The sequence below is a fragment of the Lepidothrix coronata genome, unplaced genomic scaffold (genome assembly GCF_001604755.1).
Source record: "Lepidothrix coronata isolate B3197 unplaced genomic scaffold, Lepidothrix_coronata-1.0 Scaffold181, whole genome shotgun sequence".
NCBI classification, from domain to species: domain Eukaryota; kingdom Metazoa; phylum Chordata; class Aves; order Passeriformes; family Pipridae; genus Lepidothrix; species Lepidothrix coronata.
The window spans coordinates 1291832-1314299 of NW_016690361.1; the positions used below are offsets into that span (position 1 = coordinate 1291832).

Below are 22468 nucleotides of genomic sequence, written 5' to 3' on the forward strand. Positions count from 1 at the left end.
CTACACATCTGCATGAATTTCTTTCAAAATGTGATAAGCTAGGTTCAAATAATTCTTGGGAAATTACTGATTTTGCATATATAAATAGATAGGTGGAGATAGACCATATTACCATGCTCTTATTCTACCACCTTTGGTACCTGCTGTAAACTGTTTCCAAACTCTTCCTATTTACTTACTGAATGAAATATGTTCCCAGGTTCCTTGTCAACCTACAGACACTATGTATTTTTCTTTCCCATCCCTCCCTGGAGATGTGCTAATTGCTAGAAGTATTAATTTAGTTTTACAGAACCATTTTTTAGCTTCCTATTGAGATTTTTTGATCACAAAATGCCTGAGTCACAACCTATTCCTACCAGTGGGACATGCTGCAACAGCTAGACTCAAGGGGTAACACATGAAAGTCCTGTCAAAGATGTACAACTGGGCATCCTCTGAGAAACTGCATATTATACTTACTAGTAGACTGTTAAGTACTGGACTTCTGTAATAAAAAGAACAAAAAAAGCAGTAACACCAAACGTACACTCAACAATTTATTAAAAAATCCCCAAAACAAACTAAAAAGGATGATGCCGTGGAAATGTTTTGATAATTTTGTCACACTGTGTTGAGAGCACAGGCACTGAAAAGCAAAGTTTAATCAAAATGTGCCCCTTTTCCCTCATCTCTGCTTTTCAGCATGGATTTTCAGCACAAACTTCATATTCTTTCCAACAAAAAGGAAAAAGCCTGTGAAATTCAAGATTATGTTTTCAGTTCTCCTGAAATCTTGATTTTGGTAAAAATACTCAGTATTAATTTTTCCACAAGTGAAACTTCAGTAAGAAAGTTATGGTAATCCTTCCAAATGCATTTTCTAGCTATAAATATCTCAGAAAGCTGTTCCGCTTCACAGTGAAACTTTGTCCATATGGAACATATGACTAGGAAGGACTTGGTGAACTACTGAAATCCAGTGCTCTCCTAGGGAAGGCACATATATCATCCTGTTTTCTTTAAAACTGATTGTTTTCTATGATCAGTTGGAAAACAAGTTAGAGCTTTGGATTTGGGGTTTTTTTGGGTTGTTTTTTGTCTTTAGTTCTATCAGTAGGACATTACTCAAGAAGCTCAGTCTCCTATTTTCTTAAGAAACTGCCTTCTATTTCCTGTTATGTTGCTCTGTGGACAATTTATATGCAGTTACAGACTGGATATACGTGGACTGTTGTCTTTCCCAAATGTTAACTTGGGAAATTCAAAAAGAACCATATTTGTCTTAATTCATGTTCAGCTGTGCTAAACAAGGCTCTTCTTGGTCACCCTAGTAGTTCTTTCAGCATTTCTTTCAATTCCTCTTTCTTAAACATGGATGAGCAAAGCAGTACTGAGTACTTAAAATTCACTGTCCCCAGTGCCCTATTTAATGGCTCTATTATTTCTTATCACTACTTTAAATACATGCAAGGATAAAGCACAGTTTTTTCATGACCACAAGTGATCAACGGAAATAAGGGGACTTTTCCTCTAAGATTTCCAGCTGATGAATTGACATCATTGGTTGTGAACTAGCTGGTCATCAACGTGTGTAGTTCTTTGATACTGTTTTGATCATAGACAACCAACAAATTGTGAAGAAACATAATTAGCTCTTCTATCTAAATGCTACTCATTCCAACTTCACACTTATGGATTGGATTTTGCTCCCAGTTACAAGGATAAGCCTCTGAAATAACTGCTAAATTCAGTAGTGTGATACCTGTCCCAAATTTCCACCACCAGAAAATCCAACCTTCCTACTCATGGTCTCTTGACTGTAGGAAGTGTTTCTTTTCAGACTAAAAATTACCTGAAAGGTAGCTGAATAAAGCAAAAAACATAACATTTAACTCTGCTTTTAATTTCTCTTTTTGCATCAGGGACAGAAATAAGATGGGGAAGACAACTCTCTGTAGGGTACATTTTTTCTGCTTTTGTCATAGCCAAAATGTTTTATTCTCCCTCTCTGAAGAATACATGAAAGCACTTCCCTCTTTGTCCTTTTCATGATGATTACTCATTAGAATTTGGTAATTTTTCTCTACACAAACACAACGGCTCATATTTCCTTCTTCCATCAAGCTATTTGGACAGAAGTTCTTCCATGGAATATATATGCTATGAGGTCTGTGGTTTTCCAAGTTGCCTATGAAGATACACGGAGCCTCCTGTGTTACAGACATGAGTCTGATTTTCTTGTAACTCTACCAATTGCTTCCATCTGGTATTGTACTTAACAGGATGATTTTCTGAGACACTTCACACTATGAAGTATGTTAAGGATTGTACCTTCAGTTCTATTTGGTTTGCAATTTATTCAATGTTTCTCCCTGTGCAGTTCATTCTAGTTTGCACAGTCCTCTTCTATTCCAGAAAAGACAGAGCGGACTGCAGTCTATCTTTTCTTCAGGGAATTTTCTTCAAGGATAACTCCACTAGTCATTTCACTCTATTTCTTTTCACTGCTCAGTAGGCAAAATACCAGTGTACTATACCTGAACATAAAGGAGAAGGTTGTGCCAAAAAAAGAACTGCATTCAGGTTTTGTTGTGCCTTCCACACGTATCAAAGGCAACATCATCGCTCACTGCAGACAGTGTAAAATACCTCTAAAAATACATGCATTTAAACTATTGTAGCTATTATTCATGAAGTAACTCAGTCTGCAGGCCTCATCTGACCTACAGAGGCCACTGAATTGAAATCAAAACCGATTCTGAGAAGCTGAGGGAAACCTACACAGGAAGCAAATCCTTCTTGCACTTCCTAATCTGTTCAACCTGCATGTTTTACAGAATAAAGATTCTTTCTAGGCTCAGCTGAGGTGTAGCTTGGCTTTGCAATGTGTTGAACAGCAATACTGGCTTATGGCACTTGTTGGCCTGAGTTTAGCCACACACTTCAGTCCCTGCAGCGTGCTGTCCTGTCTTTGATGTGTAGTAGCTCAGTTTGTGCATGCAGCTGGATGATGAAGCAAATCAGGGCATTCATTCAATTCACAAAATGCCCAGCACATCTTTTACTTCAAGTTGGATCAAAATGGCACATAAACAGCTGCACCAGTCAAGAGGATGGTATACTATACACTGCGACATGGTGAACAAGTAGAGAGAGGTAGGTGTTGCTAAAGGTCACTTTGCACCAATATATTAGACAATGTGAATAGAAACTTGAATTCAGTGGTATGTGCATTCCAATTGTTACAGAAGTCCCCAACAATTGTAGCCTATTCCCAAACACTTTCTACACATGGCTCAAGAGTGAACTGAAAATTGTCTGGAGCAATTTTCCACAGGCAGTTTGCAAGCAGCTGCTTGGTTTTAGGGATAAAAGAGTTTAATAGTAGGTCTAGGTTATTCGATGCCAGCTGACCTCTCTGTCAGAAAGCAGTGCTATACTTGCTTTAACCTACAAGCGCAGACACAAATCACGGGCCCAAACTCAGACCCTTCACCTATTAGAACAGAAGCCTGTAGAGATAATTCTTACACATACTCACTCAATGCCTGCAAAACTCCTAGGAGGCCTCACTTGCATTCTACTTTAACTTAAAACTTCTTCCAGCTCTCCAGTTTACAATGATTGAAGGTCTCTCAGGCCAGGTCTAAACTGACAGTTGCAGTCTCATTCTGCTGTGATGGGAACTGCCAAGGTGCAAGCAGGAGATTCATTGCCATAATACAGAGCATCATGGCCAAGTTAATTAGCGCTGCTACGAGACAGGTCAACATGAGCTCTACGCTCAAAAAGCTCAAAGCTGAGGGGTTTAATGCAGCCTGTGAGCTCAGACTTACTCAAAACAGCTTCAGTGAATCTGGGCACAACTCATCAGTATGCTGTAACCTTGAGCTGAAGGGACCATGTCTAATGCTGAGACACTGTTTCACTCCATATGCTAGTTCATTATCCAGCTCCTCTCTGTTTTGACTGCCAACAAATAATGATGTTTTTCAACACTTCTCCACTAGGAACTGAATGCACAAACAACGCATCATAAATGCCACCCAACATCTGCCAGGCAGTTACCATCTTCCCATGACTATCACCCAGGCTGAACCTGAGCAAGTGATTTACTGACAAGCTGTGTCACATCCTCTTATCTATCATACCCTAGATTATGCAAACCCCAAATCTTATGAATTGCCCACAGGTATTTGGATAAAATATCACAGGAAAATTATTTCTAACAATAAAAACACCATGCATTCTAAAATTACTGTTACCTTGTTAATAAAAAATCAAATATTGCAATCAGTATTGCTACAAATCTTACAGCAGATATGCTGATAATGATAAGATATTCACAGAAAATAAATGAAGGAAAAGGTAGGCTTTTCCCCCTTTCTTATTTAACAGGCAGTCAAAATTCTTGAAAATAGTATTATTTAATATATGAGTTATTGTAGAACAGCATCAATAGCTCAGTCCCATGGTAAATAGGGTATCTATGTAGCTGGGATAATGACAAGGATCAGATTTCAAGTAAAGTATTTCAAAGATTAAGCAACATATTAGTGACTTGCTTTATATTATCTGTAAATTTATTAACTGAAATCAGGGCAAATTATTTGTTTTCCCACATTCCACTTATTGTAGAGCTCTTTGTTCACTTCATGGTGCTTTTCTGTACTGATTCATTTGCTACACAAATGAAAAATCTCAAAATAACTTTGAATTTGTGAATACTTTCAATAGTACTTATTCTAATCAGCCTTTACCATCAAGTAAAAGTAAATGCTATTTGCACAATATTTGAGACTTCTGTACCTGTAATTCAAATCAAGCAACTGCTTTTTCATATTTTCATTCTAGCAGTTTGAGCTTCCTAATATCATTTTGCTTCTGCCCTGTAACTTTTTTTCTCATCCAACACTTAAAAGCCTGCAAGTAATATGTAGAACCTAGCAGAGAATCCCATAAATAGTTCAAGACCCTGGAAACCAAAATGCACCCAGTTCCTAGCTTTCTTCCAAAATAAGCCATAATATAAGCAAAAGCTTCCACTGAAAAAAAATATTTTTAAAACAATTCAGTTACAGAGATCCATGACAACATTCAATTAATGGACTGCACGACAGCAATCACAAAGGTGAACAAATTCATTACAAAAACCAGATGACTTCTTCTATGGTCATAATTACCCTGAACACGGAGATCTAACACATTCTTTTAAGGCCCTAAGGTGCAATGCCTGATGAACTACATAACACACAGGCCACATCCTGAAGCATGAAATACAACAATCTCTTCAGTTAAACCTCTTGAATTGATCCAAGGTGATTCCATGTCTTTCTTCTGAGACCACTACCCCTGTAATGCTTGCCAGACTCCCTGCTGCCTTTATTCCTGCTGGCCCAGACAGTAGCAGAAGGTTAACAGACCACCATCCTCCATGGCAGGACAATGGCTGGACAAAACTTAACTGCAATCAACAAAAAACTAGTGTTACATCTCATAGCATTGTAACTAAAGAAATGCAGTTACAACTATTAATTATGTCCAACTTAAACATCTATCAAGCACATCCTGAGAGATGCATCTGCACTGGGCATTTCATTCTTATGCCTTCTCCATTGCTTTGTTATGATGAAATGAGAGGAAATCATATTTGTAGTTCAGTGCCCAACGCTCCTTGCATTTATATTGATGTAGTATCGCCTACAAATATAAGCACCTGCACTACACAAAGAGAATGCATATATATGAACACTGTATACATAGAAAAAAATTATGTCTAAGATTTTTTATAAATGGGTGTCTGAAGTTAGATTTACATATTCACATTGAGACATAAGTACTGTGAAGTCCAGCTTTCACATATGAGCTAAGATTTTCAAAGCCTGGTGAAGAATTTCTAAAAATGTTAAACTACTCTGTCTCTGAATGTAATATACACATGCTTATGTGTCTATAGTGAAAATTTTATGTATTTTGTAGAGGATTGTAAGAGCTTTTTCTAGGTTGATTTTTTTTTGACCGCAGAAATGAGAGTAAGTACACACACAAATATGTATCATTGCAAGAGCTGGTATGGACACTGGACACCTTACAGGAATTGCAAGTTCTTGAAATAACATCAGGCTAATATGCAATTCACCAACTGGAAACATGTCAAATTTCACTCTCGTTTACACCTATTACAAATTTGTAGCAACTCCGCTGAGTGAAATGGTGATATTGTTGATGAGATTAAAATAAGAACAGACTATGAGCCTCCATTGGTATAAAAGTACAAAACAAGTGAAGTATGAACATAGAGTAAAAGCAATATAATCAAACAAGCTCAAAGAAACTCAGCTTTTGCTGTGGAAGAGGGGATGGGAGGCAAGGGTTTAGATACACCACCTTTCTCCTTAGCTTCTCTTTATGGTATATGTACATATTCCCACAGCACTCTGGCTCTGCAGCTGCCCCTCCCTCCCATCCTTGCTCAGGCTGGGACTATGTCTGCCCAGCAAACGAAAACTAAATAATATCCACACAAACGTAAGTACATATACAGATCTACCATCACCTTTTATGCTCTAAGCTAAGGCAATAAAATATAGCTTTACTGTTTTGGACTTAAAAAATACATGATCACAAACGGTATATGCTTAAAATCCATCATCAGTCTCCACGGAACATATTTAAAACATCCCAATCATCACAAAATGTGGATTAAATTAGTATAGCCAGACTAGGCTTCACTTCACAGCAGTGTTTTCCTCAGCTGCTTCTGCTTTAGTTTCCAAGAAGTGATTCCACTGGCATAAAATTAAAATCAAAAAGCAATCACTGACCAAAGGACCTAGTTCCCTTTTTGTAATACCAAAATTCATTCTTCATAAAACCTCCTCCTAAAAAAAAAGAGACTACACATGGTATCAGTGGCATATCACTGTGAAGTATGAAACTCAGATTCCAAAACTTGCCAACAGTCACACATAATAGCAAAAGGAAGGTTTTTTTTTTTTACTTCTCTTGATTATGTACTTAATAGTAGATTATTATTAGAAAAATTCAAGAGAGCAAATGTAATGTTCCATATGCAAAAAAAACCTCTGTACATTGGAACTGCTTATTTCTTGGGGTTTTCTTACACTGTAAATAAATAGTAGGAGAGATCTCTCCCCTTTTTGTCTCAACTTAGAGTAGTCAGTATTTGTTTATGTACTTTTCCTCTCCCTTTCTTTCCCACAGTAAATAGGTGACTGGCATCAAATACGGGGGAAAAAAAGATGACTAATTAAAAAAATAGACTGGATCATTTTTCTTCCATTGATATCAGTCCTGCTACACCTTTGCTTGTGACAGTGGAGAGCAATCTTGATGTAAATGCTGCCTTCTGGTCCTGTTGCCTTTTCTTCACAGAGAAGAATTTCACCTGTTTTGTGACAAATGGTGAAATTTTGAAATTTTCAGCACAAATTCAGTCCAAACACTTTTTACTCTTGCTGCTCTTGCTGTTGTTTCAGAAATTAAATCTGAAATTTTCATGCTGATAACAAGCATTTCCTGATCCAAAACAAAACAATCACATTTCACTTCAAAGTATGCAATGTATTTCAGAAGAAACTATCAAAATATAACACTTCCCTTTTTTTAAGCTGAAAATGAAGGCTGTTAGTGGTCAGTTTATTCTGAGTATGTAACGGCACTATTCAGGATAAGAAACTTGGAGGCACACTAACTCTGTAGAAACACAGAGAAGGCGAACAATAACAGAAAACAGAGAAAAGGTGAGGCAGTAGAGAGTAAAGACAATTTTTTTAGCAGTAGAGTAAGTGGAGATGGCAATGTGACACAAGAAAGGCTTCCCTCCAGAGACAGGGAGACAACAGGTCCAGGCTCCAGCTGGTAGCTGGGGGTGGGAACTCCAGGGATGCTTTTGCTGCCACTAGCCTCCAAGCTCTTCTCTATCTCATCAGGGCTACAGTGAGACCATAAACCTTGGCACTAGGAAGAGGTGTCTTTCTTCTGGAAAAGTCACCGGTCTCCACACCAAGGAGTTTTAAGAAAGGGCTGACTTAACCTACAGAGTTTTATCTGTTAGTTCAGGTGGGCAGTTCTCTCTCCCCTCCCGAGCTGATACAGTCAGCATCTCAGTACTCCCATCCAGTCCCTTTTACCACTCCACTCCTCTGCATATGTGATGCCAATGAGTACCACTTCCATCACCGAGTCATCATGCTCAGCCTACCACCCTGTGCTTTCAGAACAAAAAGAGAATGTATTTTCATTCATAATTTTTACTCCTTTCCAGGGGATGTGAGGAGCTTAGTTTACTCCAGAGAACTCCTGGGTTATGCCTATATAAGCACCAGCTCCTAAAGGATCAAGCTGGCAAGTCAGGAGATACAGAGCAGACAATAGGCAGACCCTTGAGTCTACAAATTGAAGGTTGAATGATTGGCAAACAACCCTTCCTCATGAAAAATTATGCTACAGCAACACAATAGTAATGGGAGCCAAAAGTATGTCTATTCCTGGTTTGTAGACCAGGTTTTAGTTATGCTATAATCCTCTCAGTATGCCTGCTTAGGATCCCACAATCACACGAGTCATGAACACTACCCACAAATCCTGCAGCTTCCATGCTGAGCAAGCGACACACCAGATGAAGAAGGATGGAAAATATACATGTGGAATTGTTCTGGGAACTTAAAGCACACATAACAGTAAACAAAGCAAATATGGTACAAAACCTGTTGCTATTTTCACAGCATTTGTGGAGCAAAGCTGCATAAATGCAGAAGGATGTATACTGCCTCACACCTTTCCACAGATTCCAGCAAATTAAGCACAGCAGCACAAACAGCAGCAGGGAGAAGGAAACGCTCTGCAGAGGAGCTGCCCTGCTTGCTGCTGCACTGCAGGTGTATGTTTGGGTATGTGAGTGAGAGATAAATAAAAAGTGTTAAAATTACTTTTGCTCATGCTTCTTTCACAGCCTTGGCTGTTATGGAGATCTGAATGGGGAGAGACTCCCTCAGTGCCATCCTCCCTCCTCCACGCACAGCATAAGCCAGTTTAAGAAGGTTGCTGCTGTTGTTTCCTGTCCCATTTGTGGACAGGCATCACAAAGCCAGTGCCAGTTTGGTCTGGTAACTCAAAGACTGCCTCTGCTCCCCACTGAACGGGCAATGCCACTGTCAGATACCAGAGCACTTGCTTAAGTGGCACTACAGACAAATTTTGGCTGGTGGCAGGAGAGATGGCTGAAAGCCAGCTGACAGAGAAGAGCAGTATCAATCTCTGTGCTGAGGGAATCCTCTGAAAATGCTACTGAAGCAAACAGCAACTGCTAGTGGCACAGTGGCAAACAAGACACCTCTCCTGCTCTCATGGAGGAGAGGAAAAGGCAAACGGCTGAACTGAAGTGATCAACATGAACTTGAACTGTGGCACAGAGCAAACATGTGGCATGCCGTATGGAAACGCAGAACAAAACAGAAAGCTTGGAACAAAATGAAATTAAAAATCTGCTTTTATTTCAAATTACTCCACTAAACATCTAACTGAAAATTGTGTTGAAGTTGATACGACTTCGTGACATGTTGTTCCTTGAAGGCTGCCATTTTCCATCAAAAAAAAAAAGGTATGAAAAACGTTTCAATCTGGTTACCTTCTATCCAGCAAGGCTAGAAAACATTAAATTGTGAGTTAAAAAATAACATCACACCATTAGTCAGCAAGAGATAGCTGTTCAGCTAGCATCTATCATAATATTTTCAATAATCCATAGATACCAAATGCCTGGAAAGGAAGGATAGCAATCACTCCAAGCATACATTTTGAACTTTAAATGCATTTGATAAGTTAATTTTTTTAAAGACGGGCCCTGTGCAGCCTCATTTTGCTCACTGTTTCTAGATATAACCTATCTCAAAAAGGGTGATCAAATGTCCATCTCCAAAACAAATGAGTCTGGAGAATTAGGGCATTCTTTATTCTGAGGAGTCATCTGTTGAACAGCCTCACTCTGAAGCATCCCTATAAAAGTACCTGAAAGTACCTAAGTTGTCAAATCTAGAGTTTATTGGATGAATGTATTTTAAGAAAGAAATTAAATTCTTTCTGTATAAGTTTTAATAAGTATTGGAATAAAATCAGATCGAGAAGAATCAAGAGGAGTTAAAATGAAGAATCTAGAGCATCTTTCCTATGAGAAAAGGCTGTGAGATCTGGGGCTGTTTACCCAGGAGATGACTAGGCTCAAGGGGGACCCCATCAATGTATATAAATACCTGAAGGGAGGACAGAGCCAGACTCTTCTCAGTGGTGCCCTGTCATAGGACTAGAGGCAATGGGCACAAACAGAAACACATTAAAAAAACCCCTTTTACTCTGAGGATGATTAAACATAGGAAGAGAGGTTGTGGAGTTTCCATCTTTGGAGATACTTGAGAGCCATCTGAATTCTGTTCTGGACAATCAGCTCTTTGTGTCCCTGCTTGAGCAGGGTGGTTAGATGAAATGATCTCCTTTGGTCCTCGCCAACCTTGTGATAAACGGATGAAATATTTCCAGTTATGCAAAACTATAGAAGAACAAAAAACCAAGAAGTAATGGCAAAAAACCTGAAATATTTCCATTTTTGTCAGGGTAATATTGGACCATATTTGTCAATAGTACACCTATTTGTCCTATAATACACCTAAAGGCATAATGAGACTAGACGGATCACTCCACCAAGCTCAGATACCAAGCCTAAAGCTAGCCCAAAATGCTTATACATAAAACTCACACACCTGCAACATTAAAGTATAAAAGAGTATCCATAAATTTTCAAACTCTCCCTCTCACATTCATTAAGTTCAGAGAAATAATTTCCAATGGCAAACTCTATAGCTATATCAGTGAATGACCAGAGTGGGAGCTGAAACAACCATCAGCAAAGCACAGGCAGAGCACAGTCTATTTTAGTTCTTGCTCTCTGTCCTCTACGGTATATTACAATCACAGAAACACCTACTAAGTTATGTAGTTTATTTGCCTGCCAGCATGAGATTCTTCCCCTTGATAATTTTTAACACTTGCTTTTGCCAAGTTAAGAGCAACGTGTCGCATCTAAACAAAATTAGCTTATTATGAGCCCCCACTGTATTTTGCAGTACCCAATGGATCATGATGCTGTATTGTATAACAGGGAAGGTGCCAAACTGTTCACACAACATGCCAGGCCAAAACTGTTGAGTCAGCAACATAACAGGGTCCCTCTGAGTGCTTGGCCCCAATACAAATACTCTTAGCCCCTTGCTGAAGCACAGTGTCCTCTCCCCCGGTCAAGGCACATCTGATCAGTCCTGGCATCTCACAGGTGTGACATGTCCAACCACTGTGCCACATGGTAGTAATTTGGAAGAAACAGACTACATTGTGGAAGAGCAGGAGGTAATTATTTGAGTCTCAGATGCAGCTTTACATCCCCCCGGTCTCTCCAGTGATCCCACTGATCACCAGACACTGTCACCCTACAGAGGACTTCAATAAACAACTCTAACCATGGTCACCTGAAAGCATTCACAAGAAAAAAAAAAAAAGCAACCCTAAAGGAGATGGCTGAAAAAGAAGTTACTGCAATGAAACAGACATGGAGAAAATGCCAGAGAGCTGATACAATCATCCTCTTTCAAATGACCCAGTTACACAGGACGAGTTGTCCCAAAGACGAGCTGCAGGGCTCCCATTTCCCACCAAACCCATTTGGGTGAAACACTTGTGGTGTAATCTACTGGGTAACAGTTTCCTTGCAAGGTTTTCTACAAAAATCTAAATCACACAAAAGCAGAGAGCTCATCTATTGAAACATTTTTCCATTTTATCTGCACTCAAAAGCTTTCAGCCATGTTTCTAACTATCTCAGAGAATAAGCCAAGAAGTCAGCCACACAAATTGCCCAAGATTGAAACATAGACCATTTCACAGCTATCTAAAACAAATAAAATACAAAATAATCCCTTACTTTCAACTTAACAGGAAGTTGAAAAGACCACTAACACAGTTATATTAAAATAATGAGGCAGCACTAAAAAAATTGAGACATGATAAAAATAAAATTATTCACATAACCCTAGCTCATTCACCATTAGAATGTACATTGTAAACAACTTTTTTTTTCCCAGACACTTGCTATTTTCTGCATATTTAAACACAGATGTGGGTGCTTAGCAACTGTAAAACAAAGTAATTTACTTAAATAACTGAGTATAGACTAAGGCACTTCATTTTATATATGTACTTTTTAAATACGGTGACTGCTTTATAATATTATTTAACACGTAGAGACAGAATCCTCATGTATGGATTTCAAAAATAAGTCACCTTTGCATTTAATCAAAGAAATAGGGATTTGAGCCTGCTATGTAAGTATCTATATGAGCGTGCATGTGCGTACTCTGTATACTTGTTACCTACATATGCAACAGGTAAGGACAGAAAAAGACATAAGGAAAGAAATTATTAACATGTTTAAAGTATTCCATTAATGTGAGAATAAATGCAGTTATACAATGTAAAGGTCTGTGTCATTCAGTGTTTCAAAAATTGTTATGAATGGGGAAGAGCATTTTGTTACAAATGCCCATACCTGAAATTAGAGACAATCGGGAAAATAAGGAAAGTTCCTACAGTTCAGAAACATTGTGAAGCCACTTCACTGCAGTATTTCACTAGTATTTCCAAACACAGAGTATGAACTTGATCAAGTTACTCAAAACACTGCCTTCATAAAAGGTTTTACTGAATGAATTAGTCAACAGCATTTGCAAAATTAAGTTTCTGAAGAGGAGTAATACATTTTGTTAAAGTAGCTGGTCTGACTGGAAAAAAAAAAAAGTTTTTTTTAAAGCAGACAAACTTTTCTTTTGAACTCTTACCTATCTGTTTCCTGTACTGGTCAACAGGAGTCCTTGACGTAGAGGCATCTTTTCTACCCATTGTTTTCAATCCAAAAAATCACTGCATTAGAAAAAACAACAACAACAAAAAAACCACAAAAGCACAACATTACTCCTAAATAAATTACTAAGAAAATCTATTACTTATAATATCAGAAAAAATGGTAACAAGCAACATTTACATGATTATACACAAAGACATAAGCCTTCCCAGAGCACAATGAGACATTGGAGTTAATCATCACTATTCTGAAGACTACTAGATACATTCTAAACATACCTTTTCTCCATTGCATGGGTTATTAACATTACATAATGCCTGTTAGTTTGAATAAAAATAAAGAAAAAAGAAAGGATTTAAACTGATTGCACTGTAATTCCACATTTGGTACCACTGAATTACATTCCTATATAATTTGTTTCTTTAGTAAACCAGGGAGTGAATGCAGTATTGAGAGCTGTTTCCATTATTGGCAAACATATTGGCACTACACACAGGAGTCAGAGGCAGGACTAGGCATGTGTGCACCCACAGATGTAATTGCTCGGGAAACCGAGCAGACACATCACTCCAGCCACCTTGAGCAAAAGGGAGGAACAGATACCTAAAACACAGCAACCCCACACTCTCCTACCTTCCTGCCATGGGGTCTAGATATCTGTGAATCAAAAGAAAGTGGAGAACAAAAACTGAGAGCTGGGTCTGTGTCCATTTTACACCTCTCAGCCATGGTATTGATAGTTTAAATCATCTTCAGTGCATTTACATAACAACCATCCCAGCTCCTGAATGGGCTTCTCATGTATTGCACAGTGCAAGCAGGTGACACTAGGATTGCACAGAGAAGTGCACTCTGATCCATCCAAAGATGCTCTTTTTGGTACACTGGTGCTCCCACACCACCCATGTATCTGAAAAAGCATCATCTGAATAATGTTCTAGCAAATTTCCAATGTACCTTATAACATGCAAAACCTTATGGTCTTGTATTCATCCCCTCACAAGGCTGCCACTCAAACGATACAGAAAGATCCTACAAACACGCTAATTTCACCTCTTTTTCCCTAATTAAGAAATAACTGGCTTATTGCTCAAAACACTGAGACTGAACCAGTTTGACTGGGCTGAAGACATTACGCACCACAGTGATGATAAACCCCACCATCTGACTGCCTCTATGACACAAAAGTCCCAACATCAACGCCTGCACTCACGAGAGGACTGACATCTTCCAAAAGTGTCAGATTTGTGGTTCAAGCACTAAAGACGCACAGCAGCCAACCCCTGCCTTTTCCCAACCAGCCTTGGCGAGCACAATGCGAAGGGCAAACTTTGGCTGAATCACCCTGGATAGCCACAAACCATCTGCAGATTGTGCACATATGGCCTTAGAGTATCTGCAAGAGTTGTACTTTTCTGTTAGGCATAACCAGCCGTGTTACAGCAAGACAAGCTTCCCTAGTCTCTGCCAAGGCACGCTGTCTGGGAAGTGCAGCCCTTGAAGGCACTGAGATGCCAAATCATGAACCAAAAAGCATGCCACAGCACTGCTGAATAGGCTACTGTCAGCATCCCAAGCTTAAACATTCATCGTTATTTCCTTCATAGCTTCAAAAAAGGTTTAAAATATAGCTGCAGAAATGATTCGCCCAGTTATTTGTGCATTTTAAAACCACAAAGTTTATTATTTTGTATTTATCTATTCTATAGTAACTATTAGAATTTAATGAAAAGCAACAAATCCAGGCTCCTTAATTTCACATATGGGACACAGGGCATAGAATTAACTTAGATGCTCCAAAGTCAGCAACCTTTTTTAAATGTATTCAGGAATAATAGCAAGGTACAGAAGACTGCTACTATTTTTTATTCTGAACTGAAAATTCAATTATACTGTTCTAATGTTTCCATACATTACTTTCGTCGAATTCAGAGAATACTCCCTGTTTTATGTAAAACACATAAGCGGTGAACTGTAATCCACTGGGTTGGGTTTTTTTTATTTTCTATTACACTTCCCAGAAATTCTCTAGACTGAGCTGCATTTTGCACATAACGTTCACATCATAATAATTAATAAAAGAACTATTTGAACTTTCAGCTAATTGAGGAGACAACAGATACATTTTTACACTGCAAAACTAGTTCTTGGCCCTTTTACACCACTGTTAGAGACTGTTTTGACTTGCCTTTTGCAATTTCAATAGTTACTAATGTTTTGTAACAAAACATCAGCTGTGAAAGATGTTTGCAGCTTTAGCAATGCCAATAAACCACAAGAAGAAAACACAGGCAAAAATTATTTCTTAATGACTTATTTCTTTATGACTTAATATGAGCCACAGAGATACTCGCATTTGTCTACATGGATCAGTGTCCCCGACTCCCACATTTAGAACCTCAACTCTTTGTTCTTCAAAGGGATGCAGTAATCATCATTCATTTCCACTGCTTTGATGGTTAGATAGCAAACGCCCGAGAAACCCATGGAGACATTGGCACATGCAGCCCGATGTCTAATAAGACAGCTATTTGCATAAAAGATCAGCCACAATTTAGAATGTGTTGTGATAGATGTGGAAAGGGAATAACGGATCTATATTAGTATGTACAAAACTGAGATCGTTTTCACAATTTAATTCCTTGGGGACTATGGCTCATCACCTTCTCTTGTAAAGAATCCCGTATTCCCTGAGGAAGTAACTCGCCATGAGCCAGACTTAAGCTAAAATATGGATTAATAAGAGGTAATATTTATTATTTATGAACCTTGCTGTAGGAGTGGTTTTCAATGTAACGTTCTGACCATTTTTACATAAAGGAAAAGCCTGAAACCTTTATGAGTCACAAAACTAATTCTCCCCATTTAAAATAACAGTGGTCACCCTAGAATAATAGGTCATCTTCACTGTAAATGAGATTTGCACTCGAGTCTCTGGCCATTTTGCTGTCTCTGACGTCAGCGAGGGGAGGATCTGGCTTCTCCTGAATTTCTTCACCAACCAAAGGGATAGGCAGCCTGCCATGCTGCATGCATCCCAAGCAGCCTTCAACTCCCTGAAATTTTAATGACTACATAACAATTTTAAAAAACACATAAGGAGCTTACCACTGCTCCTTTTACTGGCAACTAAAAATACTTCAAGAGTAATTTCAGACAATACGAAGGCAACGTGAGCTGTCCTCAACTTTCAAGCTTTTATATAAGATGGTTTTAAGAAAACAAAGTGAGGCCCAAACAAATGATTTTTTTGTTTATTTCTGCTTCAGAGATACTACAAGATTAAAAGACATCTTTGTTTTTGTGGTACCCTTCACTGTTTTTTCACCCCCTTTCACTTCCCCTCTAGGAATTTACCTTTAAAGGTTTATACTCTCAGAGAAAGACGTGATTTTATTTTTCTCTTCTTTTATTCCTAAGCAGTGGCTGAAAATAATTAAAACACGTAATAGCTTGCCTACTATCACCTTCAACTACCAATAGTATTTTGTGAGATAAAAACTAATTTTGAATGTCCATTCAAGGTCTGGCTACGGGAGTGTTTGAATCCCAGCTCACTATTCTTGATATATACAAAGCAGTCTGTACATCAAAAAAAAAAAAAAAAAAGAAAATGAAGCAGCATTTCTTTAATGAAATAGAAAATTTATAATGAATGATTGTAAAAATACTAATAAAAATAAGAATAGGAACTATATAGCACAAAGATTGCATTTTGAACATCATTGGTGCAATACAAATTATTAATAACAGTGATAAAGCTTAAAATGTGAACCAGTGAACACTCAAAAGACATACATTGTTCATGCACACAAACTTTCTTAGCAGTGATATTTGATAGTATGTCTGTATTCTTCAACAGTAAGTTACCTAACAGAGGGCACGTAAAAGAAATAATCAATGAAATGACTGGTTCTGTAGCTGAAGTATTACTAGTCAGTTAAGAGAAAAGCAAGTAAAACTTCGGGATAGAAAAGAACCACTACAAATGTAACACTATTGTACCAAGTCTTCAGCATCACTATATGTGCTCATCCTTAATTGCAAATAGCTATCTACCTTAAAAATAATTCCTTTTTTGTTTGTTTTGTTGGATGCAATGCAGGTTCATAATCTGAACATTTTGGGTATTTTGGAAACAACTGCTGTTGGTTATTTTAATTGGCTTTTTTTGGTATACTGCTGAAGTACAGTAGTTAAGGTCTATCAGTATAGCACTGGAAGAAGCCTGCAACTAGAACTGCAAGAACAATGCAGTTGAATTCTTCAACCATACTTCAGCCAAGAGAAAGAATTTAGAAATCTTTACCACCACTACTTAAAATAACCTTGCACAAATAAAAAAACTGGAAAATAAAATAAATAAAAAAACTGGAAAATAAAATAAATTCATGTTTTATTGATAAGTCTTACAGCAGCCTTCACCATTCCTCTGGAAAGTCTCTTTCAAAGGATGAGACTGTTATTTCAAAGGAAAGAGTACCCTGCCCATGTCGCTTCTTGCAGAATCTACTTTTGCTTTATTTTGGGATTTATTTATTTTTCTTTTAATAAAAGGAATTTAACATTTCTTAATTTAATCTGGAAAGCAGCAGAGGTGATTTAAATTCAATTAAATTTGGGAAAATTAATCAAAAAATCAGGATCCATAACTCCAGCTGGAACAGATCTTAAAATAATCTTAACTTTCTACACAAGGACAACAAACGCTGTACCACATCCCAAGATTCAAATCATAAAGGAACTACAACTTTTATTCTGACATATATCAGGCTGTTTCACAGCTTCTCGTAAGCATTAGGAACAAAACATATACTGTCACTTCCACTAAGTGCCCTTTGCACTCTAGGGAAAGCAGCTCGCTCTGTTGTTTGATAGCTATACAGTACCTACAAAACCCATGAAATTAGCTCTGCACTTTTTTAACAAAAGTAATACACAGGTTCATATGAATTTTCAGTGTATTCTCCTGAATGTTTCAAAGTCTTAAGGTAATATATTATGAAAAATAAATTTCATCAACAGCCCTGATTAGTTCCACTAAATTTCAGGAACATGAGACACACAAGTTATACAGGAGGCCACCTCTGCTCCCTTTATAATGGCTGAAGAAAGATATGTAATAGTAAGGAATGCAAATCACCTCTGGCAATATTGCTTTCTTGTTATGCTCCTGAACCTCTTCAGGGTGCCTAAACTTTGGTGGCAATATTTAGGCCTAAATATTTGCATTTGCTCCTTTACCAAAAATCTACATACTTTTGCTAAATGTTTTTAAACACCTGAAGAGTTGAAAAGATTATCATTAACTTTACTCACAGCCAGGAACAAAGTGAAAATTTCAGGAGTTGCAAAACCTGAACAAGATTTTTTAAAAGAACTCCGTATTTATGTAAAATTGCTTTCTGTAGCGGGTTTCTGTGGCTGGGTTTTGGTGTGGAGGCGGAGGGGCTACAGAGGTGGCTTCTGTTGGAAGCTGCTAGAAGCTTCCCCTGTCCTGTGGAGCCAATGTCAGATGGCTCCAGGATGGACTTCCTGCCGCTGGCCAAGGCTGAGCCAATTAGAAGTAATAGTAACGCCCCTGTGATAACATATTTAAGAACAAAAGATTGTTGTGCAGAAGAAATTCCAGCCAGGGAAGAGTGGAGTGAGAACATGGGAATAACAACATAGACACCCAGGTCAGTGCAGAAGGATGCAGTGGGCACAAGAGAAGACTGGGAGAAGTTCCAAAGATGGTGAGAAGTGTACGAAAGATGACAGAGGTATGTGGACACTTGCTGATGCCTTAAAACCTCGTCATTACAGACAAGAGAAACTAACTTTACCAAAGGACAGTTTTAGAATTGTTAATGCATGGTTTGAAAAGCTTTGTACCCCAGTTTTATCAAATTCTAATATGTTTATTCCCTTATGTTCTATTCCTTGTTTCTGACTGGCTAGAATTTACTGCATTGCAGTATTTCCTTATTTGGTATTGTTCCTCCCCAAATGCCTTTATTTGGACATTTTTTCTCCCCTATGCCCTAATAAGGCCTGAGCCCCTCCTACCCTTTCCATATATGGTGTGTCTCCACCCCCAGCTCTGGAACCTTCCCCATCCTACCCTACATAAGTGAGTTCCTGACAAGAATAAAATGTGATAGCTCGGAGCAACCTCCTACTTCACTCAAACCCCTTTGTGCTGTTGCGTGATCCTTTTCCCATTTTGGACCGCGGCAGAAGGAGGTAGAGGAGGTGCTCCAGGTGCTGGAGCTGTGGCCCCTGCTGCCCATGGTGCAGACCATGGTGGAGCAGCTGTGCCCCTGCAGCCCATGGAGGACCATTGGGGTGCAGAGACCCACCTGCAGCCCATGGAGAAGCCTATGCTGGAGCAGGTGGATGCATGAAGGAGGCTGTGACCCTGCGGGAGGCCCAAGATGCAGCAGGGTCCAGCCAGAGACCTGCGGCCCGTGGAGAGGGAAGCCCACACTGGAGCAGGTTTTTCCTGCCTAGGACCTGTGGCCCCTGTGGGGGACCCACATCAGTACAGCTGATGCATGAAGGACTGCACCCCATGGAGGAGTGACCCACGGGACAGCAGTTTGGGAAGAGCTGCTGCCCGAGGGAGGGACTCACACTGGAGAGGCCCATCAAGGACTGTCTCCTGTGGGAGGGACCCCACGGGAGCAGGGGAAGGACTCCTCTCCCTGAGCAGCAGCAGAAAGAACAACTGACTGCAACCCCCATTCCCGTCCCCCTGCACCGCTGGGGGGGAAGAGGGAGAACATGGAAGAAAGGAGGGGTGGGGGGAAGGTGTTTTTAAGACTGTTTTATTTCTCACTCTTTGGCTCTTCTCCGATTAGTAATAAATATAAGTATTATCCCCCCTCTGAGTCTTGTTTTGCCCGTGAAGGTAATCACTAACTGACCTCTCCCAGCTCTTATCTCTACTCACGAATTCTTAGCTGTTTTTTTTTCTCTCCCCTCTGTCCAGTTTCAGAGAGTGAAAGAGCGGCTTTAGTGGGTACCTGGTATCTGGTCAGGGTCAACCCACTACATTTTCTTAAACAAAAATAGGTTATTAAAAATGTCAAAAGGTTCCTTCCATTCCTGGTAGAATATAGTTTGTCACAGCTTATACAGGAAGAAGAATCAAAATGTACTAGGCCAAAACTCACTTAATAAAAACATTACTTATACAGAAGATACCTATTTAGCAATTGGTGTTATACTTGTAATAAAAAAGCATGACATTTTGCAGAAGAATATTCTTACTTGTAGTGATTCTATGTACCTTATGTTTATTTTTCATTATTAGGATGCTATTTGTCTTCAGAAAAAAATTCCCTACTCACTTCAGATATGAGTAGAGCTATACCATCTGTGAAACATATATTTAATATGAAGACAGATTTTCATCTAACAAATTTAAAATTCCAAACATTCAAGGATGAACTTTTTTTTCATTTTTATGAATCTATGATGGTACTGATGTCTCAAGAAGATATCCTTAAAGAAGTTCATCAAGGGAAAAAAGCGTACATGTGGTTCAATTCTGCCTTGCCAGACAGTTCAAAATGCAGTACTTCCCAGAGCAATATCTGCTAAAGTGAAAATTACACAATAAATGACACCATATGAAGTATTTCAGAATAACATTCTTCAAAACAACAGAATCTGTCTAAACTTCCTTTTTTTGAGGGGGAGTGGGGCGGGGTGGAGAAGGTGCAGGGGATAGACACAGGACTATGGTAGAAATCAGAGCTAAAAAGGGTAGAAAGAGAATAGACATCCAGACTATCCCAATGCCCAGAGGCACATCTGCCAAGCATGGATACGGCTTTCATGGGAGCGACCACAGATGCTGTACAACCACCTCTGTGGTATGAGGGGAAGTGCAGAGAACATCACCACCACCTCAACTGTACAAGACACAAATGAAGCACACACCCTCTGCCTCCAGAGTTAGAAGTTCATCGAGTCAAGAGCAACAACGAGAAACAATTATTTGCTCCACCTCAGTAACTGAAGTGTCAAAAGTGAACATTCTGCAGTTCAGTTATATCCAGGCAGTTTTACTCCCTCTCTGATGCCCATCATACACCCCTTCAGCACTCATTTCCTTTGACAAAGTAGGGAATAATTTAAATAACAGGTATAAAGCTAGAGGTCATAGACTTTAAATTTCAAAATCAGCTAAGTCTGCTGAGCACTTCACTTCTAATATGTTATGAAGTTGCCATTCTTGAATTTAATAGAATCCTACATGGTTTTCCTGAAGTCTTATTCCAAACCAAGAAAAAAAAAAAAAGGTGTTATAGCAAGGAAAGAGTGATTTCCCTTCTTTAAATGAGAAAATAACTTCTCTATTCTCCTCTCCCTTTAATTTGGGGAACTGACAAAAATTCCATTTTTCCTAGATGATACTTCTTTCCTGGGACTGCCACAAGACATAGCTTTCTATAAGCCTGAGTGGTTTAATTATATACACTTGTTAATTTCTCAGTTGTAGGTTTTTAAGTTTAGGTTCATTTTGATGGAAATGAAATTCTGATTCTTCCTTAAGTGAGAAGAAATACTTAGGGAATAATTATCCTTCCCTTTAGTATATTAATCTTAAACTACAGTTCACAACCATCCAGAGGACAGTCGGTTTCACAAAGTTTTCAATATTGTAAAATGGGATAACGAGCTTCAGTGAGAATAAATCTTGTAACTTCTTCAGTTATTCACATACACAAAAATTGATCAGGCTTTCTGTTTATATTGTGCCTTTCTTTTCCCTTGCATTATCTTGGACTATTAAAACCACAAGATTTCTGAGTGAATGATATAAAAGCTGAAGTAGTTTTTCAGAAGTAATACATCAAAACAAGACAGTTTGAAACTGTTGGAATTTTTCCTTTCTTCTCATGCCGTTTTAACAAAAAATGCTTTTTGAAGTATGTTAGGCTAAGTTTCACCTTAATTTTTCCCCATTAATTCTAATATTGATATTCCATCTATTTTGACTCCATTTTCATTGAATTTGTCTATCATTCAAGCAGAAACCCAACTCTCAGCAAATAAAATCAACCTAATAACTGAAAACCAAAAGAGAAAACAGCCACAAAAAAGCCACACAGGCACAATGGGGGGAGACAGACAAACATGCCCTTCTGTGACATATTCCACTGTAATATAACACAACGTTCCATCATGTGACTTCAAGTCATTCTAATTGCTAAAACTGGTCATCATGTTTATAGCCTAATGATTGCTATACTTCTTACCCCGAGCAAGCTTACGAGAGTTGAAAGCACACTACAAATGACAGCAGCAAATAATACTTCAGTCCACGTAGACCTAATCGTAACACTTCAGCAAAACTGAATTATTAGTTCCATTACTAAACTTGGTATTCAAAAGGACTTAAAAGGTAATCTTTCTATCCAGTGTTCAGAATGAATGCGCATTTTTTGTCCTTTCTCTGAAACTACTACAGCTCAATAAGTATTAAATAGACTGACCTATGAAGGAAGGAAAATAGTTTTATGCATTATGTTTTGTTTCACATGCTGTATTAGGCGTTCAGACAAG

The 22468-nt window shown here is 38.5% G+C and overlaps 1 protein-coding gene across 2 annotated transcripts in view; it reads right to left on the minus strand.

Moving 5' to 3' along the window:
- Nucleotides 1-22468, minus strand: part of TRIQK (triple QxxK/R motif containing) — a 62311-nt gene that overhangs the window by 29836 nt on the left and 10007 nt on the right. For both annotated transcript variants that reach the window (XM_017830620.1, XM_017830619.1), the window contains exon 2: nucleotides 12885-12966. In XM_017830620.1, the coding sequence (XP_017686109.1) occupies nucleotides 12885-12945 (61 nt within the window). In that variant the 5' untranslated portion in view covers nucleotides 12946-12966. The remainder of the gene's footprint in view (nucleotides 1-12884; nucleotides 12967-22468) is intronic.